The 22,341-nt window shown below is 31.3% G+C and overlaps 4 protein-coding genes across 5 annotated transcripts; 3 read left to right on the top strand and 1 right to left on the bottom strand.

The window, feature by feature from the left end:
* Positions 1-903: 903 nt before the first annotated feature.
* Positions 904-2,795, top strand: LOC111004265 (eukaryotic translation initiation factor 3 subunit I). The gene is made up of 5 exons (XM_022275218.2): positions 904-1,057; positions 1,154-1,380; positions 1,477-1,609; positions 1,845-2,012; positions 2,258-2,795. The coding sequence occupies exons 1-5, from the start codon at positions 1,055-1,057 to the stop codon at positions 2,714-2,716; spliced, it is 990 nt and encodes a 329-aa protein (XP_022130910.1). The 5' UTR covers positions 904-1,054; the 3' UTR covers positions 2,717-2,795.
* On the bottom strand, positions 2,683-4,931 carry LOC111004266 (serine/threonine-protein phosphatase 6 catalytic subunit). Its single transcript, XM_022275233.2, has 6 exons — positions 4,656-4,931; positions 4,376-4,521; positions 4,161-4,302; positions 3,626-3,783; positions 3,292-3,404; positions 2,683-3,144 (listed from the first exon to the last, which is right to left on the bottom strand). Exons 1-6 carry the CDS (start codon positions 4,821-4,823, stop codon positions 2,954-2,956), a joined length of 918 nt encoding a protein of 305 aa, XP_022130925.1. The 5' UTR covers positions 4,824-4,931; the 3' UTR covers positions 2,683-2,953.
* Positions 4,932-7,476: 2,545 nt separating this feature from the next.
* On the top strand, positions 7,477-18,995 carry LOC111004196 (60 kDa SS-A/Ro ribonucleoprotein). Of its 2 annotated transcripts, none has more exons than XM_022275102.2 (12): positions 7,477-7,519; positions 7,790-8,111; positions 8,369-8,543; positions 8,986-9,144; positions 9,305-9,516; positions 9,854-10,059; positions 11,055-11,191; positions 11,668-11,799; positions 12,332-12,505; positions 13,829-13,959; positions 14,946-15,196; positions 15,544-18,995. In XM_022275102.2, exons 2-12 carry the CDS (start codon positions 7,914-7,916, stop codon positions 15,677-15,679), a joined length of 1,911 nt encoding a protein of 636 aa, XP_022130794.2. In that variant the 5' UTR covers positions 7,477-7,519; positions 7,790-7,913; the 3' UTR covers positions 15,680-18,995. The 2 variants fall into 2 exon arrangements, with proteins under 2 accessions (XP_022130794.2, XP_022130803.2); XM_022275111.2 differs by having other exon boundaries at positions 7,509-7,619.
* An 808-nt stretch (positions 18,996-19,803) lies between these two features.
* Positions 19,804-21,312, top strand: LOC111004207 (coiled-coil domain-containing protein 28A). Its single transcript, XM_022275124.2, has one exon. The coding sequence runs from the start codon at positions 20,009-20,011 to the stop codon at positions 20,603-20,605; it is 597 nt and encodes a 198-aa protein (XP_022130816.1). The 5' UTR covers positions 19,804-20,008; the 3' UTR covers positions 20,606-21,312.
* Positions 21,313-22,341: the final 1,029 nt, after the last annotated feature.

The raw sequence follows: 22,341 nt of genomic DNA, 5'->3' as shown, positions 1-22,341 counted from the left end.
ATGTTTATTTATTGAAACCAGGGGGCTTAGACAAGATGCCTTAACTGTAGTGTATATTGTAAAAAGGCGAAATCTAAGTTTGAAAATGACAGTTCGGGACGATACTCGGTAACCTAGTAGGCCCAAAAGGCGTGGCGGGGTCAGATACAAGAAGCGACGCCATGACAGTGCTACAAAAATTATAAATTATTAGATAACTTAAGACTCTAACATACGCCGATGACTTTGAGGATTTGACCTCTACTACTTTATAGAAATGAAATCAGATTTATGGGTAGGTATTTATGTATACCTACCCATAAAGACAATTCTCACTACTAGCTTATCACTAATAACTTATTCGATATCATGATATTATAATAATTTTTTACATTATTTTTTCCACATTGTATTTGAATTTCATGAACTTTATCCTAAATACATAAATAAGTATAACAAATTTTTATTTTTCATGATTATGCACATTGAATACGTTTTAGTTATTTCAAAACTGAAATTTATGAGAAAACATGAAACAAAGCAGCTTGTTAATTTAAACATGCAATTAAAATTAATATATTATGCTATTTTGTGCCTTTTCACTAAAAACGAAGATCGACTTAGCGATATTTAGTAACATGTCTCTTGGCTGCGAACGAAGCATTTTCGACAATGCAATTATTACGGAAAAGCGGTAGAAAACGTTTTAGTAGTAACTTGGCTAGACGCCCAGGTCGAAATAATTTAGCCCACTCAAAGGAATAATAAAAAAAGCAAGCGTCATAATTAACAGGCAACTAATTAACTCTAACATGGCAATATTTGAAAAATGAGCATTTAATATCTTCGTTAAATTTATTTTATTAAACTTTCAAACTACATAATCAGAATGACTGCTGTCGGCTGTCACTACTTTCTTGTTAAACAGTTCTTAACCTGTGGCTAATGGCAGTAGTCATATAAAATATAAATATGTAATCTGTGACTTAAGCTTGTTCATCAATTCTGCCACATGTTTGAGGAATTATAATTTTACTCATAAATATTCTTTATTTGATTATAATAAAGTAAAAAAATGGTAAGGAAATGTTTCATATAGTTTCTGGTGACAACCATTATTAGCATATAAAGTTTCTAGTAGTATTAATTTCCGTGTTTCATATCTTTTTTACAGAAACCTCTAATGCTGCAAGGGCACGAACGTGCAATAACACAAATTAAATACAATCGTGAAGGAGATTTGCTATTTTCCGCCGCAAAAGATTCCAAGCCTAATGTTTGGTGGTCACTTAATGGTGAGCGCTTGGGTACTTTCAATGGGCATGGTGGGGTGGTATGGTGCCTTGATGTTGATTGGCAGAGTATTCATCTGATCACAGGGGGTGGTGACAGCTCATGCAGGTCAGTTTACATTTATATAATAAGCAATTCACATTGTTCTTTTCAATTCACATTGTATAATTTTTTCTGTATCAAAACTGTTTAAAATGGTTTTAGACTTTGGGACCTAGAAACTGGAAAAAACATAGCTACAATTAAAACCAATTCTTCCGTACGCACATGTAACTTTAGCTACAGTGCCTACCAAGCTGCCTACACTACTGACAAAGCTATGGGTCATCCCTGTGAGGTAAATGTCATAACATAACATTGATATTTACATAGTGCACATAATGTTTCTAAAATATATTATATTCATTGTTTAATTAAGTCAATAGTATTTGACTTATTATAATAATAAATAATACCAGAATTTGATAAAATGCATTTCCTGATTACTTTTGTGCTTATTAAAATAATTTATGGTTTTTACATTTTAATAAAGATTTAATTTTGAACTGTGAAAAAAATATATTATATTCCAGGTATTTATTATTGATACTAGAACTATTGATGATTCAATCTCATCTGCATCATCAATTTTAAAATGGGAAATCACAGACTCCAAAGTGACTTCTATGATTTGGGGAACACTTGATGAGACAATAATTACTGGACATGAAGCTGGTGATTTAATCCAATGGGATTTGAGAGTATGTATCAATAAATTTAATAGTAAAAAGTTTGTAAGGATGTATGAATGTTACAGTAATATTTTAAAACTACTATTAAAATTTATGTAGGTAGACATAAGATGGAACCAGTTAACATTGAAAGAAATGTTCATGAAATATAGTTAAATATTATCATAATAAAACATTAAGCTCTTAATAACAATGAACAAGCTCTTTTAAATTCACAGAACAGGCTTAATAATTATATTTAAATTCTTTTTCAGACTGGAAAAAAAATACACTCAATAAAAGAACACAGTCGTCAAATAAATGACATGCAACTATCCAGAGATGGTACTATGTTTATTACAGCCTCAAAGGACCAAACTGCAAAGTTATTTGACACAAGTTCTTTAGAATTATTGAAAGAATATAAAACAGAACGTCCAGTAAACTCAGCAGCCCTTAGTCCAATATTAGATCATGTTGTGCTTGGTGGAGGTCAAGATGCTATGGAAGTGACAACAACCTCTACAAGACAGGGTAAATTTGATGCTCGCTTTTTCCATCTTGTGTTTGAAGAAGAGTTTGGAAGGGTCAAGGGACACTTTGGGCCCATTAACAGTTTGGCATTCCACCCAGATGGTAGGAGTTATGCATCTGGTGGAGAAGATGGTTATGTACGAGTGCAGAGTTTTGACCAAGCCTATTTTGATTACACTTTTGATTATAACCGAGACTAAAACTACTCTGAATTGTTTTTGTAAAACTTTCTGTGTTGCTCTAAAGATCATTATAACATAAATAATATTATAAACACAACAGTCTTTTACCTTGTACAAATCTTTCCAAATAGTATTACAATTATTTTAGAACATTGGAAAGTAATCATTATACTAAAGAAGTCCAATAATTAAAACATTTATTGTACAAAATTACATTTATGGAATAATTAACAAATAGGTAATAGTCTACATTTTTTACAGAAAATAGGGTGTTGCTTGTTGTGGAGGGACTTCTCTTTCACTGTCTGGCACTGCATTAAAAAGTTTCGCATTCCTATCATTCACACTGTTAAATTCCATTATTGATGCAACATTTCCACATCTATAACAATAATTTGGTGCTGACCAAATGGTGACCAATCTTTGGTCAAACATATATTTATAACCTGAAAACATGAAATGAATGAGAGCATGTAATTATTCATTTTAAGCAAATTAAGTAAAATGGTAAAAAATTAGTCTTATAAAAAACGTCACATATAGATGTTAGGTTAGGTTAGGTACACATCTAATTGTTTTAAACTCATACATACCATCATTTACTAGCTGATGTGCTCTACATATTAAAGTGAGATCATTATAGCTCATAAAAAGCTCTGTGACCACTCTGCCAAAGAGCCATCCAGCGCCACGAGGGCTAACCGACCTGTAAATTTAAATAATTGCTCAATAAATTAACATCAGTTTGCTAATCACACTTTAAATGCAAGCACAAATAAATTTTTGTGTGAAATCAATTTGTTATCTCTCAGTGTCTTTTAATATGCTATAGTCAGACAAATACAAAAAATTGCATTAAATCAAATCAAATTGATTCAATCAATTGCATGATTATTAAGCAATAATTATTTCTCAAGCTCAGCTTACCATTTAGTATCATCTTCGGTGGGATCTGACCACAGTAAATCACAAAATGCACCTTTATGAGGTATTTGTTGATTTCTATCAATACATCGGATTTGATCCAACATAGATATTTCAGGAGAGAGACCACCATGCACACAAAGGACAGATTCATCAATTAACTGAAAAGCAGTTTAAACCATATTAAATTATTTACTTTTTTCTTATGCTTGAAAAAATATTTGATTATCATTGCATATTTTTTCATATACTATATAAAAATTTATTTAAATAATATACAACATAAAAAATTTAAACAAGTTAATAATTTTGATGAAACTTGACTGAATTAACCAGACTTATGATTTCCAGGTATTCAGATTATTATCTGAATACGTGGAAAGAAATGATATATGATATTTATGAAGAAAATTGTTTCCTGAATATATTATACATATGTCAAGTATGTATTAAAAGCAACAAAAATTAAATTGATCCTTGGGCATTTGTGAGGGAGATAAAAAGAGATTATTATTACTTGTATAACAAAACTACTTACAGCCGCTACAGTTAGAAGATCAAAAACCCTGCAACAGTCTTTCCAGGCATTTGCATTTCCATATTTGTTTAAACACTCATCATAGAAACCATAAACTTTTGTTATTTGACATGTTTCGTGATTTCCTCTCAACAGAAATATCCTAAAATGTGAGAATAAAGATTTGAATTGTACTGAAAACAAATGCCTACATCACTATTATAACAATTTCATACCTATCTGGATACCTCGCTTTAAATGCCATTAATAATGTAAGTGTTTCAAGACTATAGTACCCCCTATCTACATAGTCTCCCATAAATATGTACTGTGTTTCTGGTACTTGTCCACCAATGTTGAAAAGTTCTTCTAAATCATAGAACTGTAATCAATAAATAAATTCGCATGTATCAGATGGGATGTAAATGTGACCATATCAACTGTGCAGGCCATTCGTATTCTCAACTTTTAATATTTATATAATGCACATTGTAACAAGAGTATACCAAAGAATACCTGTCCGTGAATATCACCGCAAACAGTTACAGGTGTCTGTACCGGTTGTACATTCGGCTCTTCTAAAAGAAGATCACAAACAATATTACACAGCTCTCGCAAATCGTCTTCTGGGAGATATTTACACCTTTTGGCAATTTCAATCCACTTGTCTACATCTGCTATCATATTTCTTAACGATTGTTTTACAATTTAAATATGAAACTACGTACAATGCAATTGATTTGGAAATAGGCTAATGGATCCACAGAAAATAATAAGTTAATAGTGAGCTGTGAGACTGTAAGAGGGAAGAATCATAAAGCACTTGTCAGTTGTCTAAGTCATAACTCCGTTTCTTGTGGTGACATCTATTAATCTTGATCCTACAACTTTGAAACGAACGAACAAAATTTAATATCATCATAACTCATAACTGTTATTCAGAGTAATCGAGAGAGTTACTTAAGTAGCGTTCTGAAGTAAAATCAACTTGTAAATAATTATTAATTTATATAAAAATCCATAATTAAAATATTGATTGTTATACATCAGTCACATGATACACAACGGTAGATCAGCGGAATCGTCGAATGAATTTACGACCTAGCCAGATTGGTGCCGAAAAGTTTTCTACATACACTACCGCTTCGTTCGTAGCCAAGAGGTATGGTACTACACTACCGCAAAGTCGACAGCGTAGCTCCGAGCTGCTGTTCGTAGCACCTTATTCCGTCATATTGTCCCTGGATGAAATGTATTTCTAATCTCACTTTTATAAACCTTGTAAAACTTTATTCTGTACAATATTATTGTAAATTTACAATAAGGAAGCTGCAAAAAAGAAATCCAGTTTCAGTTGAAGTTATATAGTAGTTTTTTGTTTGAAAACCTACTTCTACGTTAAAAGAAGCGATAATTGTGAAACAGCAAGTACTCAATTAAATGGTAAAAAAAAACCTTTGTAAAAATTATAAAATAAAATCGGGTCTGCTATGAAATTGTGACCCTTAATTAAAATTTTACTTTGACAACTTTTTTGGTGCTCCAAAATTTGAGATATAATCTGTATGTATCTGTAATGTATCTGCTTTTACATCTGAAATATACAAATACATATAATATGCCATCATTTTACTTTATGATTATAATATACAATACCCTTAAATGGTATAAAGTTTACAACAAACAAGTATCTTTAACTTACAAGTTACACAATGTATTTTTAAACGGTTTTATTTAGCTCACTCCGTTTGTTTTATTTATTATTCTTGGGTCAAATTTAGTAATTCAAATTTCACTGTCAACCGATTAATCTGAAATTTTGTATACACTTTGGATTTTGGTGACAATACAATTATGTTTATTGATTATCATTATAAATTCAAGATGGCCGCCACTACAAAATGGCGGATAACGTAGGTTTTATCAATCCCATCAATATGGGTATCAAATGAAAGGGCTCAACAAGCAGAATACAATCTTAATATATATATTTCTTGTGTGCGTGTGTATGTGACTGAACTCCTCCTAAACGACTGGACCGATTTAGACGAAATTTTTTGTGTGTTCAAGGGGATCTGGGAATGGTTTAGATTCACAATTTTGTCCGCTGGACAATGTGTTTTTAATTAATTTTCAATTTATTAGTTGTTGTTGATTTTGGAATGTTTTACATTGGATCCGACAGACGGCGCTACCATCGCAGTGTCAAATTTTAAATAATATTTGAATTTTAATTTTAGTCTGTCTCGAAATTTAAAAAAAGTTTTGTTATCATTGTGTTATATCGTGTGTGACCATGTGCTGGATCGTTAGATATTGTCATAACATTTGAATAATAATTTTCATCAAAATGGCTTATTAAAAATTGAAATTTTGAAATTAAAGACGTGTAGACAGGACAACGTCTGTCGGATCCGCTAGTATACTATAAATAACGTTCTTGCCCGCAATAATTAAGCACTAAATGAATTAAACAGAATGCGAAATAAAAACTCAAAACTAGAAAATAAAAATAAGGTAAAAAAACTTTTCAAGTTAAACGGTTTTATGTTAAACATACATTGCAATGTTTAAGATAAATGTACTAAAAACCAAAAAATTATAAAATAGATACAGTCGTGGGAATTATAAACATATGCATAGACTAGACTAAAATTAAACCGTGGGGCACGTCAATTGTCTACAAATTATCGACTTAATGTGCGATAGAAGAATCGTTTAATTCGTCGTTAAAATAGGCAGTTGGCCAGCAGACGGTGAGGAAATTACTTACTATTTTGTTGCTCATGGAAATTCCAATAGTTATACACTCCATGTAATGGGGCATCTCCATGTGATGTCGAATGTTGTTGTTGTTAAAATCGTGAAATTTTAAGAATTTGTATACAATATGTTTGAAAATAGTAAGTAGATTTCTAAAAATTACAATTATTTAATAACAAAAACTTTTCATTCAAGCGTTACAAACAAACAAAACAGTTGCTATTAAAGATAGGGGACCGAATTAAAGAAAACAGCAGCTATTGAGGTCACATATAAACATGGCTGATAAACGGTGTTTTTTCCACTGTTCCGAAACATTTAACATTAGCCGCTGACGGAGCGGAGTATGAGCCTTAATGTGTGTCTTTTCGTAGCACTATAATGGTGTCGCTTATTGTATCCCGACTTACGCCTTTTTTGCCTACACTACCCACTATCGACCCGAACTGTCATATTGAAATTAGTTCTCGCCTTTCTACATACACTACTGTTAAGGCACCTCGTCTAAGCCCCCTATGTGATATTCAGTCTATCAAATTAAAAAATATGTAAATTGTCAATTGGCAAATGGCAATATTCATTTTCATTATTATATTGTGGCTGATGGAGAATAGTAGGTAGGAACGAATTTAGTTAAATTTTTATTTTACAGTGTCTTGTCTTCCATATGCCATTTTATATGAACATTTCACATCCATTTTCTTTTTGTGATTGACTGTAAGTTCTTTATTAACTGCAATTTTAATCGTGTTTCGGTAACAATGTCCATTTTTTCTGGCCACATCCTCAGCTACGCAGAAACTGACACATGTTTCGCTTGAATACCGATAAAAACTAATAAACTAGCCGTATGGTGCATTTACCTCTTCTATCTTTATGTTTTTTAGGAGCAACGTAATTGCGGAGTAGATTTTTTACGCATCGTCTTTGGATGGAAGTACTGTCTTTCGTTGTATACAGTTGTTTATAAGCGTTCTAAAGTCATCCACGAGAGTTTTTACGAAGCGAAAAATGACGGCGTCACCTACTCTCGATCCCAAACTAAGGATTCGTTTATTGAGATTTCTGCATACTGGCATCGAAATACCAAAATATTTTCCTGGATGCTGGATGGCACATAAGTATTTTGAAGACTTTAAGCCACCTGTACTGCAGGAAGTATTTATAGCTGATAAGAATAATACTGAGGTTGTAAATATTATCTTAAAGGTAATTCTCTAATTTATTTTTCCCATTATAGCTTTTTTAAATAAATCTATAAAAAAATTAACCATAACAATTATCCTAGAGTATAATTTACAGTATAATTATATTCTTTAATATTTTTGTTTGTATTAAATAACAATTAAGACAGGAATAATATGTAATAAATGATTATTTTTTCCACCACATGCAGATTACATTTTTCAAAGTTTGAACCACTGAAAGCTATTAAGATGTAGTGCTGAATTGTATACTATTTATAGGCATTTCGTGATGACCACTTTACTCGTTTTGAGAGCATTGCATTTGCTTTGGCAAAATGTCTCTATTATGGCTCAGAAAGAGTAAAAGAAGCAACATATCGGGCAGCTCTTGAAGTTTGTAAAACCCCTGAGGAAATGATGATGTTTAATAACTTTCTACGACTGTTAAAGACTGGTAAGTACAGGTGATCCAGTTCATAAAATAGAATATGTGTTTATTATTAACTATATAATTGTAATACTTTCTGTTGTGATTTGTGATTCTGATGTAAAATGATTTGGCATTGAACTAAGGGTTAGTATAAGATATACATTGTGCAATATTGTAATGTTACAGCTTGTTGAAAATGTTATTGTTGTGTTGTAAGAAAGTGTTGTGTTGAAAATGAGATTATCAATTATTTTATGACATATTTACAATCTTAAATTTTTAACATAGACATCTTACCTTGAGTTTTTTATAATATATAAAATTACACACAATTTCCCCCACTTTTTGAAAAAAATTATGAAGTTTTCCTATTACTTATTATTTTACTATTTACATATTGAATTTTTGGATTATAATTTTTTTACAAAGTATACATTGGATAATACTGTAATAATTTTTATTTAAGGAAATGGCAGGGGTTGGTGTAATTTCATAAAAAAATGGTATGTAAATAGAGATCCCATGGAACTAGCAAAAGAGGTCACTAGAGTACGTGCCAGACATGGCCGATCCCATAAAACATTGGTGGCAAAATCCCACATGAAAATTGATGAAAATGATTTTGGTAAGAAATATTCGAATTTTTATTTAGAACTTGTTTGATTGTTTAAAATCATAAGTATATTTTCTAGTAACTTAGAAAGTCATCAATAGAGTTTATTTTTATAATAGGCGTCACTAATTTTAAATTTTCCTGAAATATACAAAACTGAATGTTGTTCTAGCCCGAGATGCTATCATAAAGTACATAATATTTGGGATAAAACGAGCAAGGACCATTATGGCCAATGCTCAAGGAACAGAGGATATATTTGATTACATTGAAAAAGTTGAAAGTATGCGTCATTGTGAAGACCCTAAGGATGCTGCTAAAATTGCTCAAGATAATCATTTCACCTTAGACCATGTGCCTGGACATCTTCTTACTTCACAAGAGGTTACAATTTTTTATTAGAATCTTTAAATTCTATAGCTTATATTGAAGGAGACGCACTTCATTAGTAAACTGATTTGCAATCCTGTTGTTTTTAATTAATGTGGGACATTATTGTTTTTTTCAAAATCCAGCATTAAGTTTTAAGTGGTAAGCCTGTTACAACTAAGCCACTAGTTCAGTAATTTATTTGCAATGAAATATTTGAAATAAACAAAAACATACTAGGATTTTTGGGTATAAAAAATATTATTTTTAAATTGTATTAGTGGATGCTCTAAATGTCATGTCAAATATATTTGCAACATGCACACTGTATAATCTAAAATAATTTTTTTAGGTATGGGATGTGATATTGCCCCAAATGCCGTTGCAAAAAGTGTTGCATAACATTCAGCGTATACACAATATGGGTTTTCTAACAGAGAGTTCTACTACCACAGCTATTCTGTGCTCTCTACTCACAAATAACAACAAGATTAAGGCATCGAAAGTAACCCCCATTGAAATATTCATAGTTGCTAGCAACTATGAGAGGAATTCTAAGTAAGATTTTTATTTGCATTTTATATACTACTTACTATTGTAATACCAATGCTATATTTTAATATGTTACAATGTTTTAATAAAAGGTTTGGTCTGTCAACACTAGCAAAGGGTCAAAAAGTAATATAGTTTTATCTGCATTTTAAATAACAACCAAAACAGAAGGGAAGAAAAATTTATAATATTAGGTCTTTTCACATGAAATTGGGGTTGTTAACTATTTTCTAGTTATTTATTTGTTTTTTGAAAATCATGATTGATTTTTTTTCTATACAAAATAAAAACATGAAATATCGTGTTATTAACAAGTACGAGGTCCACCTGTGTTGCAGGAACGACTCGAAGGATAAATAATAAATTTATGTCGGCGGTGTCGTGAAATAAACAGTGGGTTTTTGGTTCCAACGTTTTTGTTCTGGAACTTTCGACCTGCAGAACAAACCCCATATAAGAAATACATAGGACCTAATATAAAAATGTATTCTAATTTATAGTTCGACGAATATTATATTTCGTTACGAGTGCGGAAAACCTGTAATTGCAAAGACTTCCGACAAATTTTAATTAATAACATAATAAAAGGACAATAAGCTCAACTAAGGGGGCGTCCATAAATTACGTGAGGTGTTTAAGGGGGGGGAGGGGGTCGAGTCAAATCTCATCTAATCTTATGTTGGAGAGAGGGGGGGTCTCGGCAAATGAATAAAATCTCACGACATCTCACCATTGCAGAAATTTAAAAAAAAAACACCTCACGTAATTTATGGACGCCCCCTAACTAAAAATATAAGCGGATATTTTCTTCACCCATTCTACGTAGGCAAAGGGAACTATGCAAATACCGGCAAGTCTTCAGTAGAATGTTCTTATTGATATGAAATGAAAATAATAAAGCACGAGTGTGTAATAGCCCACATCCCGAACGCTATACGTACCTGCAATATGCCACTTTTTGAGCAACTGTATTAAAAAAATAATTTTCATATTATTCACAGGCCGTTAAAATATGAGAAAGCTGTAGCGGCTCAGGAGAAGAAGCAACGCCGGCGGCAGAGACAGACATTTAATGTAGAAAGTAAAGTTTGGGAGTGGACTGTCACTCACCGACACCCAAAGGAAGTAAAAATTTGGGGTAAATTATTTCTGTTTCCATTTGTTCATCTATTGTGGCTTATAGCAGTAGTTAAGTGTGGGATTCTATGGCGATGAGCTTTTTAACTCTGATGTTGAGCTTAAGTATTTATAAGAAAACCATTGTGAGCTAACCATTTTACAAGCCTTAGAAATGCCACATCCGTTGTTGTTTATCATTTACACTGACCGCTAACTAATTAAACTTCGGAAAAATTTCAATTGTAGAATTCAGTGGGTCCAGTGCCCCATTAAGGGTTGATGGTTATCGTTATCTGTGGATTATAAATAATATGAGTTTATAAATGATAAAAATGTATTTTCTTTATTTATTCTATATATAATTTTTACAAGGTAATAATATATTCAGATATTTATTTTTGGTAAGGCGGCATATTTAAATCCAAGATTATTTCATTAACCAAATACATATTTAAAGTCATGACCACTCATATTACTGTCTCCTAAACTTTATAGGTATCGATCAAAAGCCGAACAAAACCGTGATTGCCACCTTGCACCTTCTCATCAAGAGCACCTGGAAGCTGACTACGCCCACTAACGCCCGTTACTTGATCACGCTTGACATGAGAGACCATATGTTTAAAGGTGAAGATTTAAATTTATAATGGCTTGTAGGTTTTCATAAAAACTTGTGTGCCTTAATTAAGTGACCATAATGTCAATCTTACAAAACTGATATAAAAAGAAATTAAAATTTTTAATTTAAATAAATTTTAAAAATAATGTTTTTGTTAAAAGCACATGTAAAATTTTTAGATTTTTTTGGACGAGATAAAGACATGCGATTAACGTGATCCAGTTAACTATTTGATATTAGTTTATACGCCGCCAAAAACTTTTTTGATGGTTAATTTCAGACCTGTGTTACATATACTTCATTCAACATGACATACTAGACGATATTCAAAATAATTCTAATATTTGTAAGCAATAGGTATAAAATCAGTACAATTGCACTATTTTTAATAAAGTTCTTCTTTAAATCCGGAGAACAATTTGATAGAAACAAGACGAAAATTATTTACATTGATTTAATTATCGATTGATATAATACACTCAGTATTTAGGTTGATTTGATTTTTATGAACAATGGGGATATATAATGTGATATTTTTAGGTCGTCATTTCTGTGAAAAGTACGGTCAATCAAAGAAAAGCAAGAAGAAGGATGTAGTTCCAAATAATGGCGGCGGAGGCGATGCCGACAACGTACAGCCAGCTGGGACTAGAACCAAGACGCGTCAATTTGCCGAGTGCTTCTATAACTCACACGTTTCACCTGGAAATGCTGGTAAATAATTGTTCAGTTTAAGCTGCTATTTCTTTATCTTATATCTTTAAACGAGCAATTCTTGTATATATATATATATATAATTGGAATCTCGGAATCGGCTCCAACGATTTTTATGAAATTTAGTATAGGGAGGGCTTCGGGGGCGACAAATCGATTTAGCTAGGAATCGTTTCTAGAAAATGTCATTTTATTTGTGTTTTATCAACTTAAACATAGAATTGCTCGTTTAAAGATGTCAGTCAAATAAAAACTTAAATATGAATATAATTATCTTTATTCGATAATTATATTCATATTTCATAATTTTATTAGTATGTAATTCGTACTAAAATAAAATTTCCAAAAAACACGATTTATAAAAAAAAAATACCGAGCTAAGCTCGGTCATCCAGGTACTGACCTTAAAACGACGAAGATGGATACAAAACTTGTTTTATTTTTCTGCTTGTGTGGAAGTTGTAATATGAGAGTTCAATATAGAATGATAATGAGTATGACGCAGTTATATGTTATTTCATAATTCGACGGAGTCCCCTTTTAGGTATAAAAATGAAATAAGACGAACGGATATAATTTTATAGAAGAAGACAATCATATTTTCTACTATTTCGGGAAAACGAAAGGTGTCGGATTCCTCATACTTTGTATATTTCTATAAAAATTTTCGTTCTGATACCTCAAATCGTGATTTTCAAAATTCATCATCTTCAAATTTATGGCTCTTGAGAAGCTCCTTTAACCTCGGAAATAGGTTAAATTTACTAGGGGCTGGGTCCGCAATGTTCCATTTATTCAAAGCCAGCTTTTTGGCGTAATCGCAACTCGACTTGTGCGTGGTGTTATCTTGGTAAAACAAAACAAAATTAGCTAATTTGCCTCGTCGTTGCTTTGCCTTTTTTTCACGCAACATTGTTATTTGTCCTGCGTACAAAGCCAGTAAAAGCGGTATTTAATTTTTAAGAACACCTTTCCACACGATGTAAACAAATGACTTTTTCATACATAAAAAGAACACAAATAAAATTTGCTTGATTTTTTTTTATTATTATATCTAAAGTCTGGCTATTCCCGCATGTATCAAATAGAATCTATAACATTATCACTATTTATTAAATAACAGATACGATTAATTTTTGACGTATTTTGTTTGTTAACATATTGTATCTTCTTTATTAGTAGGGAAATTTTACATTTTATATACGGTGCTGTCAATACGTTAATGCATCGCAAACGGATAAATAGCGCCATAAGAAGATACCGAAACGGCGACTATGAAAGGTTGAGGATAATTGTATTAATTTAGATCTTAATATTTTTCAGCGATCATCCTGATGCTGCAACTTCTGAAACGCGAGAAGCATGTTAAAGTAGCGGTATTCACTGAACAAGGCATTGAACTCATCAATGGAAAGAAATGTAACGATATTGAAGACACGGCGATGTATCTTAAGGTAAAATATATATTAGTTTTTTTCTTAGGACTTGATTTCCATTAAATGTAGTGTACTGTGCATTTCCAGGAATTTTTAAAAGAAGTTCTTATAATACAAATTACTGTTACGTGTTAGTTATTTTTATAAATGCAAATGTTTTTGGGTTCAAAGTTTCTGATCAGAATTTCTAAAATATTTCAAACATCTCTTCTTGTTTTCTTTCTTTCATAGAATTTTCATAATCAGATTCTTATATTTTCCCGGCGTTGGGACGCGATACCCCCTTACCCTCCTCTGAAATAACATCCCAAAAAAATATTTCCCCAGCACAATCCGTCCCCTTCCTGTGACTGTCTTATACCTGGCGTATAACCCAGTAATTTATAACTGGCATAAAATGGAATAAAATAGCCTTTATTTTAGACAAGGTCCTTTCTTTACTCATCCAACGACAGAGGCCTCCTACTCTAGAATCTTTTAATAATAACCCTTTCTCACCCTACTCATGACTTGCCTGCAACCAGTTTTATGTGATACAATAGGTTCTACTTATTGTAGTCGCGTTTAAAAAAGCAAACAAAATCATCAATTGAGATTGCACTTGTCAAAACTTATTTATAGTCTAGAGATTATAAACTAAGAACCTTAAATATCTACTCAATTTAAATAAAATTTCAACAGCTATCTTGACAAGGTGTGCTGCTGAAAACACATTAAGAAAAACTTACGGCACGTCGAGGAATGTAAATAAATAATAAATTCGCGTTTATAGCCATTATTAAATATATATAAATATATAGCTCTCACATATTAATATACATCAATGTTTTACTTTATTAGTCTTAATATATATGTTAAAGTTACCGTTAATTTACTATTTTGAAATTATAAAATGTTAACAAATAAGACTGTTACAATTTTTGTAAATCATCTTCACTTATTAACAAAAAAAATCATATGGCGACATTCCGAAAGTTATTTACATTGTCAAAAAATGCTTACAGAAACAGAAACTTGGTCGCGTGCAATTGGACGCACCGATCGAATGGGCCAGCAAAATGAACGAAAAGTTCGACGTATTTATTAACATGATCGACCGAAGTACCCGTTACATGGAGCTGGACAAGTCGGCCCGTGGAGGCAGAGGACCTGCGGGCAGGTTTGGCCCTCCGCCCACCAAAAATGATGTCGTGGACCACTGCCCCGTGAGAGCCCTTGAGCGCTATAGGACGAAGATGGCAAATCCTGATGCTAAGTAAGTATTCATTAGAAATGCATTTAGAAAATACTGAAAACTTGAAGACCTGATTTTTCGAGAGTACTTTATTAGTAAAGAAAAATGTAATTGATAAATAATGAATTTAATTTCTTAAAATTGATGAACTTACCTTACCATTGTTGTTCAACTTCGCTCCTATGATTTTTTTTATAATTGAATAACTCTTTCATAAAAATAAAAACAATTTGATTTGTAAAAGTATATAATCCATCAATACAAATTATAATCCTTATGTTTTGCGTAAACGCTTTGGCCCCAGGTTTTTGTTCCATATTTGGGGAAGCCCTATGTTTAGATTAATATAATACATTTACATTTTTTAGGTTGATAGTGATGTCGCTAGCATCCCATCGGTTGGAGACAACAGACGGCAGTCACGAGGGTGTTCTTGATATTGTCGGGGTCGACGAGCACGTACCTAAAGTTATGGACGCGTTCGTTCTCGGACAGTTCAAGTAAAACCTCAACAGATGACGCTGTTCAATTTTTTTCTATAAATTTTGTCATACATTTGGTTGCAACAAAGTGAAAATGTGTGACGTAACATATGGATTGCAGTATCTTATACTTATCTGCTCCATTGATTCACTAAGTTTGAGAATAATTTCAAAGTTAATATGTCCTTGGGATAGATAAGTTTTTGTTGTTTGCACTGCATAGGATAGGCATAATTAACATTGGTATTAATGTATTGGAATATTAAGGAACGGCTTTATGAAATGTCTCTGAATTACTAGATATAATTGTTTTAAAGTTGAACTAAAATACTGAAACCCGTTTTTGGGATTCTGTTTTGGCTTTTAGCTCATGACATATTTCCTATATAGAAAACTTTGAAATTATTACCTCAGTATTTATGTTTTCAAAATATTTCTATTTAAAGTTTTTATTCATACGAGAAAATCTCAATTTTACATTTGTCAATGTTACATTTTACATTACAATCTATTAACGACCAACTCGTTTATGCTGGCTCCAATATATAATTGGTTATTATACCACACTGCTGTGTTCTGGACCTCATAAGAAACTACTTTTGAATGTTTGCCTAAAATACGTATAATGTCAATTTACTGCACATACTTTGTGTGAATAAAATGTATTATGTATTATAAAAAAGAATCAGAATGTTACTCTTTTTTTTATAACAAAGAATAGGTTTTTTTACTTAAGTTTTAGGTAAATGGGAAATGTGGTCGGTCTGCATAATATGAAAAATGAAATAAAATGTAAGTTCTTGCATTTCCTATTTGTAAATTATATAAATCAAACATCTGTTTAATACCATGTAACATTCTGCAATTCTGTTCTGGACCATTGAGTTTGTAAGATGTGGTCATACAATGGTTGAATCTTCCTAATATTTTTGGATCTCCCTAATACATATTTTTGGATCTCTATGTGAAACTTGGTTACATACTTAAGTTTTTGTTAATACGTTTACGTTTGCGATACCATCACGATCTAGTTTAAGCTAACGTTAAATTTTATAGTTGTGCACGGACTTTGTGAATTAATCTATTTTGGTAGTTAGGGCGAACAATAAAACTATATCCTCCTTTGATGAAATACAAGGATAAGTGATAATCCTCGCATGAATATTAGAAAGACCACAGAAATATTTTTCTCGGTTAGACTCTATTTCATGAATTAAATATTTATACCACACACTATGTGTTTACGAACATGTTCGTTTTACATCTTGTACTTCCAATGCCAAAATATATTTTTCTATGCGCAAAGTCAGTGAAAACAACTACTATTTTTTTTAGTGTTTTGCTTATTAAGCTTTTATCCATATAGTTATAATCATAATAGTTGTAGGAATACGTCACAAGGTGTGAGCAAATTGCTTTATTTTCTTCTAATCTATTTTTTTTTAATGTAATTCCATAATAAACAGTGTTAATAGAGAAACAAAATGTAAATTAATTTTACTCATTTAATACAAAAAACTTAGGTCATCTCTAAATTTCGTGTTGAAGACAGTAAAATGTGTGAAACAACCCCTTGAATACGTTCTTAAATACTAGCCCTAAGCTATGAGCTTATAAATAGGAGCCTGTGGTATTATATTATAATCAGCATTATAAATGAAATTATTTTTTTTATTTCCGAAGTTCTTGCTCACACCTCGTGACCTGTGTTAATCGTAATATATTGTTATGGTGACCCTAAGATTGTTAAATTATCTCAAACATAATCTAGGGTTAGCCTTTGTAATCGTATTGCTTAGTATTTGTAGCTTAACAGGGTCTTTTTGGTGAAACAAAAATCTGGCACCTGCTCTCTACAATCACTGCAACGTGTTCAAAAGATAGTAAATTGTGACGGAGGTGACATGAGGTAAAATTACTTTTATTTCGAACTATAAAAGCAAATATTTCCGATACATCCGTCAAATATATCTGTAACAATATTTGAACGCTAGTACTCATAGATATTTTTTTATTAATAATTTATGCAAAAATTTATCAGATTCCTAATTGCCAAAGTACATACTGCATTTTTATTACTAGTAACTGTACTGGCTTTCAAATATTATTATGTAGCTAAGTAATAATTCTAGCATATCTTACCTCTTTAGGATTAACGAAAACTGGTACATGCTCATATATGGTTCATAAAATGTTATTTAGCCAGAGAATTACTCTAGAGATACCAAAGGCAAGGCATAATATCAGGTTTGGTTTCAAACTAAAATTTTGTGCAGGTAAATTAACCTTGACATGATATATAGACTAGATTTTGGTGTAATGCTATAGTCCTTCTGTGCGTACTCATAGAAACTCCTGGTACTGGGCAAGTACCAGCTTTCTCCCGCGTGTAGTTAATAGGTAAAACTAAAATCCGTTTCAAAGTTGGTTACTTTTGTACTAATACGAACGGAATTTTCAGAATCTGTGATCACTTGGTACTCTCTTGGGATTAAGTATTTTTTATAACTGAATGTTGAAAATTTTTAGGAAGCTCGAAATTACAAGTTGCTCTGTGTAATTGTGTATGTTGTTTTGTTATATATAACGTTTAGGTAAAACGCTAATAATCAGCGCAATGTTTATTTATTGTAAAAGCAACCTTGTATACTATGTGGCAAAATTTGTAGAACCCTGGCAGACCACCTCTTTTTTGTAAAAACCAATATATTACAATTGTTCATTTAATTGAAAACAAAGCAGCTTTTTTTAGTCATTTAAAATTTCATACATTACATTTTTACATATTTAATGCGATGTTGCAGGTTATGTGGTGTATAGGGCAATACCTTACATGGTAAGGTAATTCTTATATTGAAAGAAATTTAACATAACTTGGGAGGAGAATAGCTCTATGACCGCCTTTAATTGCTGTGATTCTGGTGAAATTTTTTATTCATGGCTCACTTATTTCCTTTTTTATTATATACTTAATTATAACAACTTTAAAATTATAGTTCAATTGAATATGACTTTTCACAAAGTGATCAAATCATTCTTAACAATGTTTTAACTCTTTTATAATATTACCATTGGTGGTTAATGATATTATTTGTACTGCTATATATTGTTGTTTTATATACATAAGTCTGCTTTAAAAAAAATTTTATTATTTGCATTCTACACCAAAATGGTGAATGTCAGTCCGTCCCAATTTTGTTTCTGTCAGCATTAGTTTATAATTTTATTTAACCATTCACAGCAGCATATAGAGCACAATATGAATAACATAGTGTTACAACATTTCAAAAATGTAATTGCATGTTTGTTTTCATAATGAATAAACTTATGATATCTAATGTGTTTAATTTTTTTAAGTATGGATCTCCTTCATAATTTTACCCAAGTTGCACAAATTAAACAATCAATAGCCTATGCGTGCTATTGATTGTTGTTACCTATCGTTGTGAATTGTGATGTTGTCTTAGTCTATCTGTGTATAATTGAGAGAAGTAATGGAAATAGAATACATACTTATTTTGCCCTTAATGATAAATGAGAGTCGCTAAAAACATCAGGCACTCGAGTGGGAATGGGACAGATATTCTTGCCTGTTTTTTTATTATTTTGGAAGTTATACTTCTTTTGTCGCGATGGAGAAAAATGATGAGAGTGAATTTTACGATGCGAGCGCACACCAACACCTCAATTCGACATTCTAAAGTTAGGTCTAGGTGGCATCGAAATCGAAAACTATGTTCATGTTGTATATTTTTATATTTAGAACACGTTTTTCGTAACAGTACAATTAAACACTGTGAATAAATAAATATTATTTTAGTGTTTTTTAAATCAATTTCTTATACGACGGTGATTTTACTTTTATTTCTACTGTTGTTTATCAGCAATCATATCAGTCAGACAATCACGGAATATATATGAAGTTTTGTACTCTGTATAATAAACCGCACTTCTGAACTATGTCTTGCCTTGGGAAAATTCATGTAAAATTAAAATTAAGGGGATTAGGGATATTAGAGAATGACAACATTCATTATCTTTTCACAATAGTCTATAGTCAATCGCTAGGGTCGTATGGCCTAGCATAATACCTATACCACTTTTATATGCTGTGTAAAATTGTATTTACCTGTGGTGTGTATCTCAGCTCACAGCTGGTATACTATAAATGTAAACTGTGCAATGAGGAACATAATATACTAAGCAATAAAATATATTTATTTACTATTCTACTTTCATTGTGTATTTAAAAAATAAAATTAAAATAACGTACTAGCAATACATTGAACGAATAAATATTTTTTTTATTGCAAGATAACTGATTATTGTATAATATAAAAACGAATTATACATGAGCTTAGATTTGGAACAAAGTAATGAAACACAACAACTAATGCAGAATGAGGGGGAAGATGAGGAGCAGAAGGTTTCTCCATCAGCAACCTCTCCGGTAACTAGTATTAAAATGTCGAGCGGTGCAGCAAGTCTTACATCTAAAAATGCTCACGGCCTATCAAACACAGCCAACAGTCTTAATGATTCGACCAAAATGTCGTACGTCAATGAAAGAAGACAACATCGAGATTTTATGCGTTCTTACAATAATAGGCCTAAGCATATACCTAAAGAAACACCAGATGTCAAGCACATGGAGAAGGCTCTATTAGATTTACTTGAAGATTTCCACACAGGAAAATTAAGTGCGTTTAGTACAGGCTGTAGTATGGAACAAATGGTTAATGTTAGGGATCAGCAAGAGCATTTGGCTCGGCTACATTTTAAATTGTATGGTGATCCAGAGAAACCATCTGAGGACAATTTTGAAAACTCTTCACCAAAAGATAAGATGACTCAACTTGTACAGAGTTTAGAGCAATTGTCTGCATCAATTGAACATTTGCAGTCAGATGAAGCTGTTAGTTCTAGTAATGATAAAAAAGAGTCATAAGGACAGATCTTTTTTGGATATGCATATAAAAATAAATAATTAATGTAGTAGAAATATCTTATTAAATAAACAGTTTCTTTAAAAAACAGGAAGATACTCTATATAATTGTTGTCATAAATTATAGTTCATATTAAAATTATTCTTCTAAAAAAATTGTATCACCTTCGAGGTTCCCCTATATTTAATTACCTATTAAAGTTATATAATTCTTTTATTTTAAAATATGTAAATAGTAAGTGGGTGTGTTAATATTAGGTGATATCATTATTGTGGTCTCTTACTTATGAAATAAAAATATATTGTACTATAAACTAACATTTTTTATTATCTTATTCTGGTATTACTATGATTAATTTTTATGTTTTACCTACTTTAAGCTTCTGCTCTGTGATTCTCTTTTAGTTTTGTTTTTATCAAATTACTAAGGACGTTTAATATGTATTCACACTTATTTACCTTAAAACCTTTAATACTCTTATATTTAATACCATAGTATTACAGTTAAATCTTGAAGCAAGAAATGAGGTGTAGGTGCTTGCTCACTGCTGTGACCAAGCGTGTAAGTCAGTCGCGCTTCACATCGCATTGAGTGCGATCGTACCGACCGTAAATTTACTGCACCTTGTTCACAAACACAACTTTTGTGACACAAATACATAGAAAAAGAAGTTTAATTCGATTCTGCGCTTAAATTATTTTCATAAATGTGAGGTAAATATTTTTATTTAACCTTTACGTGAATTTTTTGTTATTTAATCATCATTCATTTTTATTTTAATATATTTTATTTTATAATATTTCGATTGTAATACGTAAAACGACAATAAAAATCTATTTTCCGAGGATGTTTTTTTTTCTCTTAACTGTAATTTAATATAGTTGTTTTATCATTTATTAACAGCCTTCGAGTGAAACTTTTTTATTTGAAATATTAGTTGTTCAGTGTAAAAACATTGGTCAACAACACAGTGGTCATTAAAAATGTCTACATGCTTAGGTACAAAATTCCGCATACAATAATTATCGTAGCAAACGCGTAGCAGCTTCATAAGCGAAGCATTCTTTGTGCCTTATTTCATTGTAAAGATTCATATTTCTTTGAATTGATATATTTTCCCTCTAGATTTCTAAAATATTTATAGTTTATTTTCAATTTTCACCTTCATAATTTACTGTTTTCATGTTTGTTAAATTATTTTCCACAAAAACATTGAAGAGCAGCGAATAACGCTGAACAAGTGCGTTTATTTAAAAATGTGCTCGTAAATCAGTTCTAAATAACATAGTTGGACAAAGGACTCTTTGAATAATTTATTTTCTAATCCATTACCACACTAGAAATGTAAATGAGGGTGAATATGTATTGATTGAGATGGAGAGGCGAGAAGACAGTCGAATTCGGGTATCAGCACCTCAGGAACAAGGTAATATTCAATTATGATGCGACACGCAAAACAATACTTAGTACGCATACCAGTTTTATTAATGAGAACACTCACGTACGGATGTCACCTTTCAGTTAATGGTGCACGTGAATGGAATGGACATACAAGAATTGTTAATAATATAATAAGGTTTAAATTTTATCTGTTGGTATGTTTTGGTATGACCCAAAAAACTAATAAAATGCCATCCAACCGTAAAGTAAATAACATTTAAGAAGTTTTACCTCATAAGTATGTAATATAAGGCTTGTTCCTTCTCTACCTATTCCAATTGGTTAGATGTTTCGTTG

Source organism: Pieris rapae, chromosome 12 (assembly GCF_905147795.1).
Source record: "Pieris rapae chromosome 12, ilPieRapa1.1, whole genome shotgun sequence".
In the NCBI taxonomy this organism is placed as follows: domain Eukaryota; kingdom Metazoa; phylum Arthropoda; class Insecta; order Lepidoptera; family Pieridae; genus Pieris; species Pieris rapae.
This window is presented reverse-complemented; position numbering and strand designations above follow the sequence as displayed.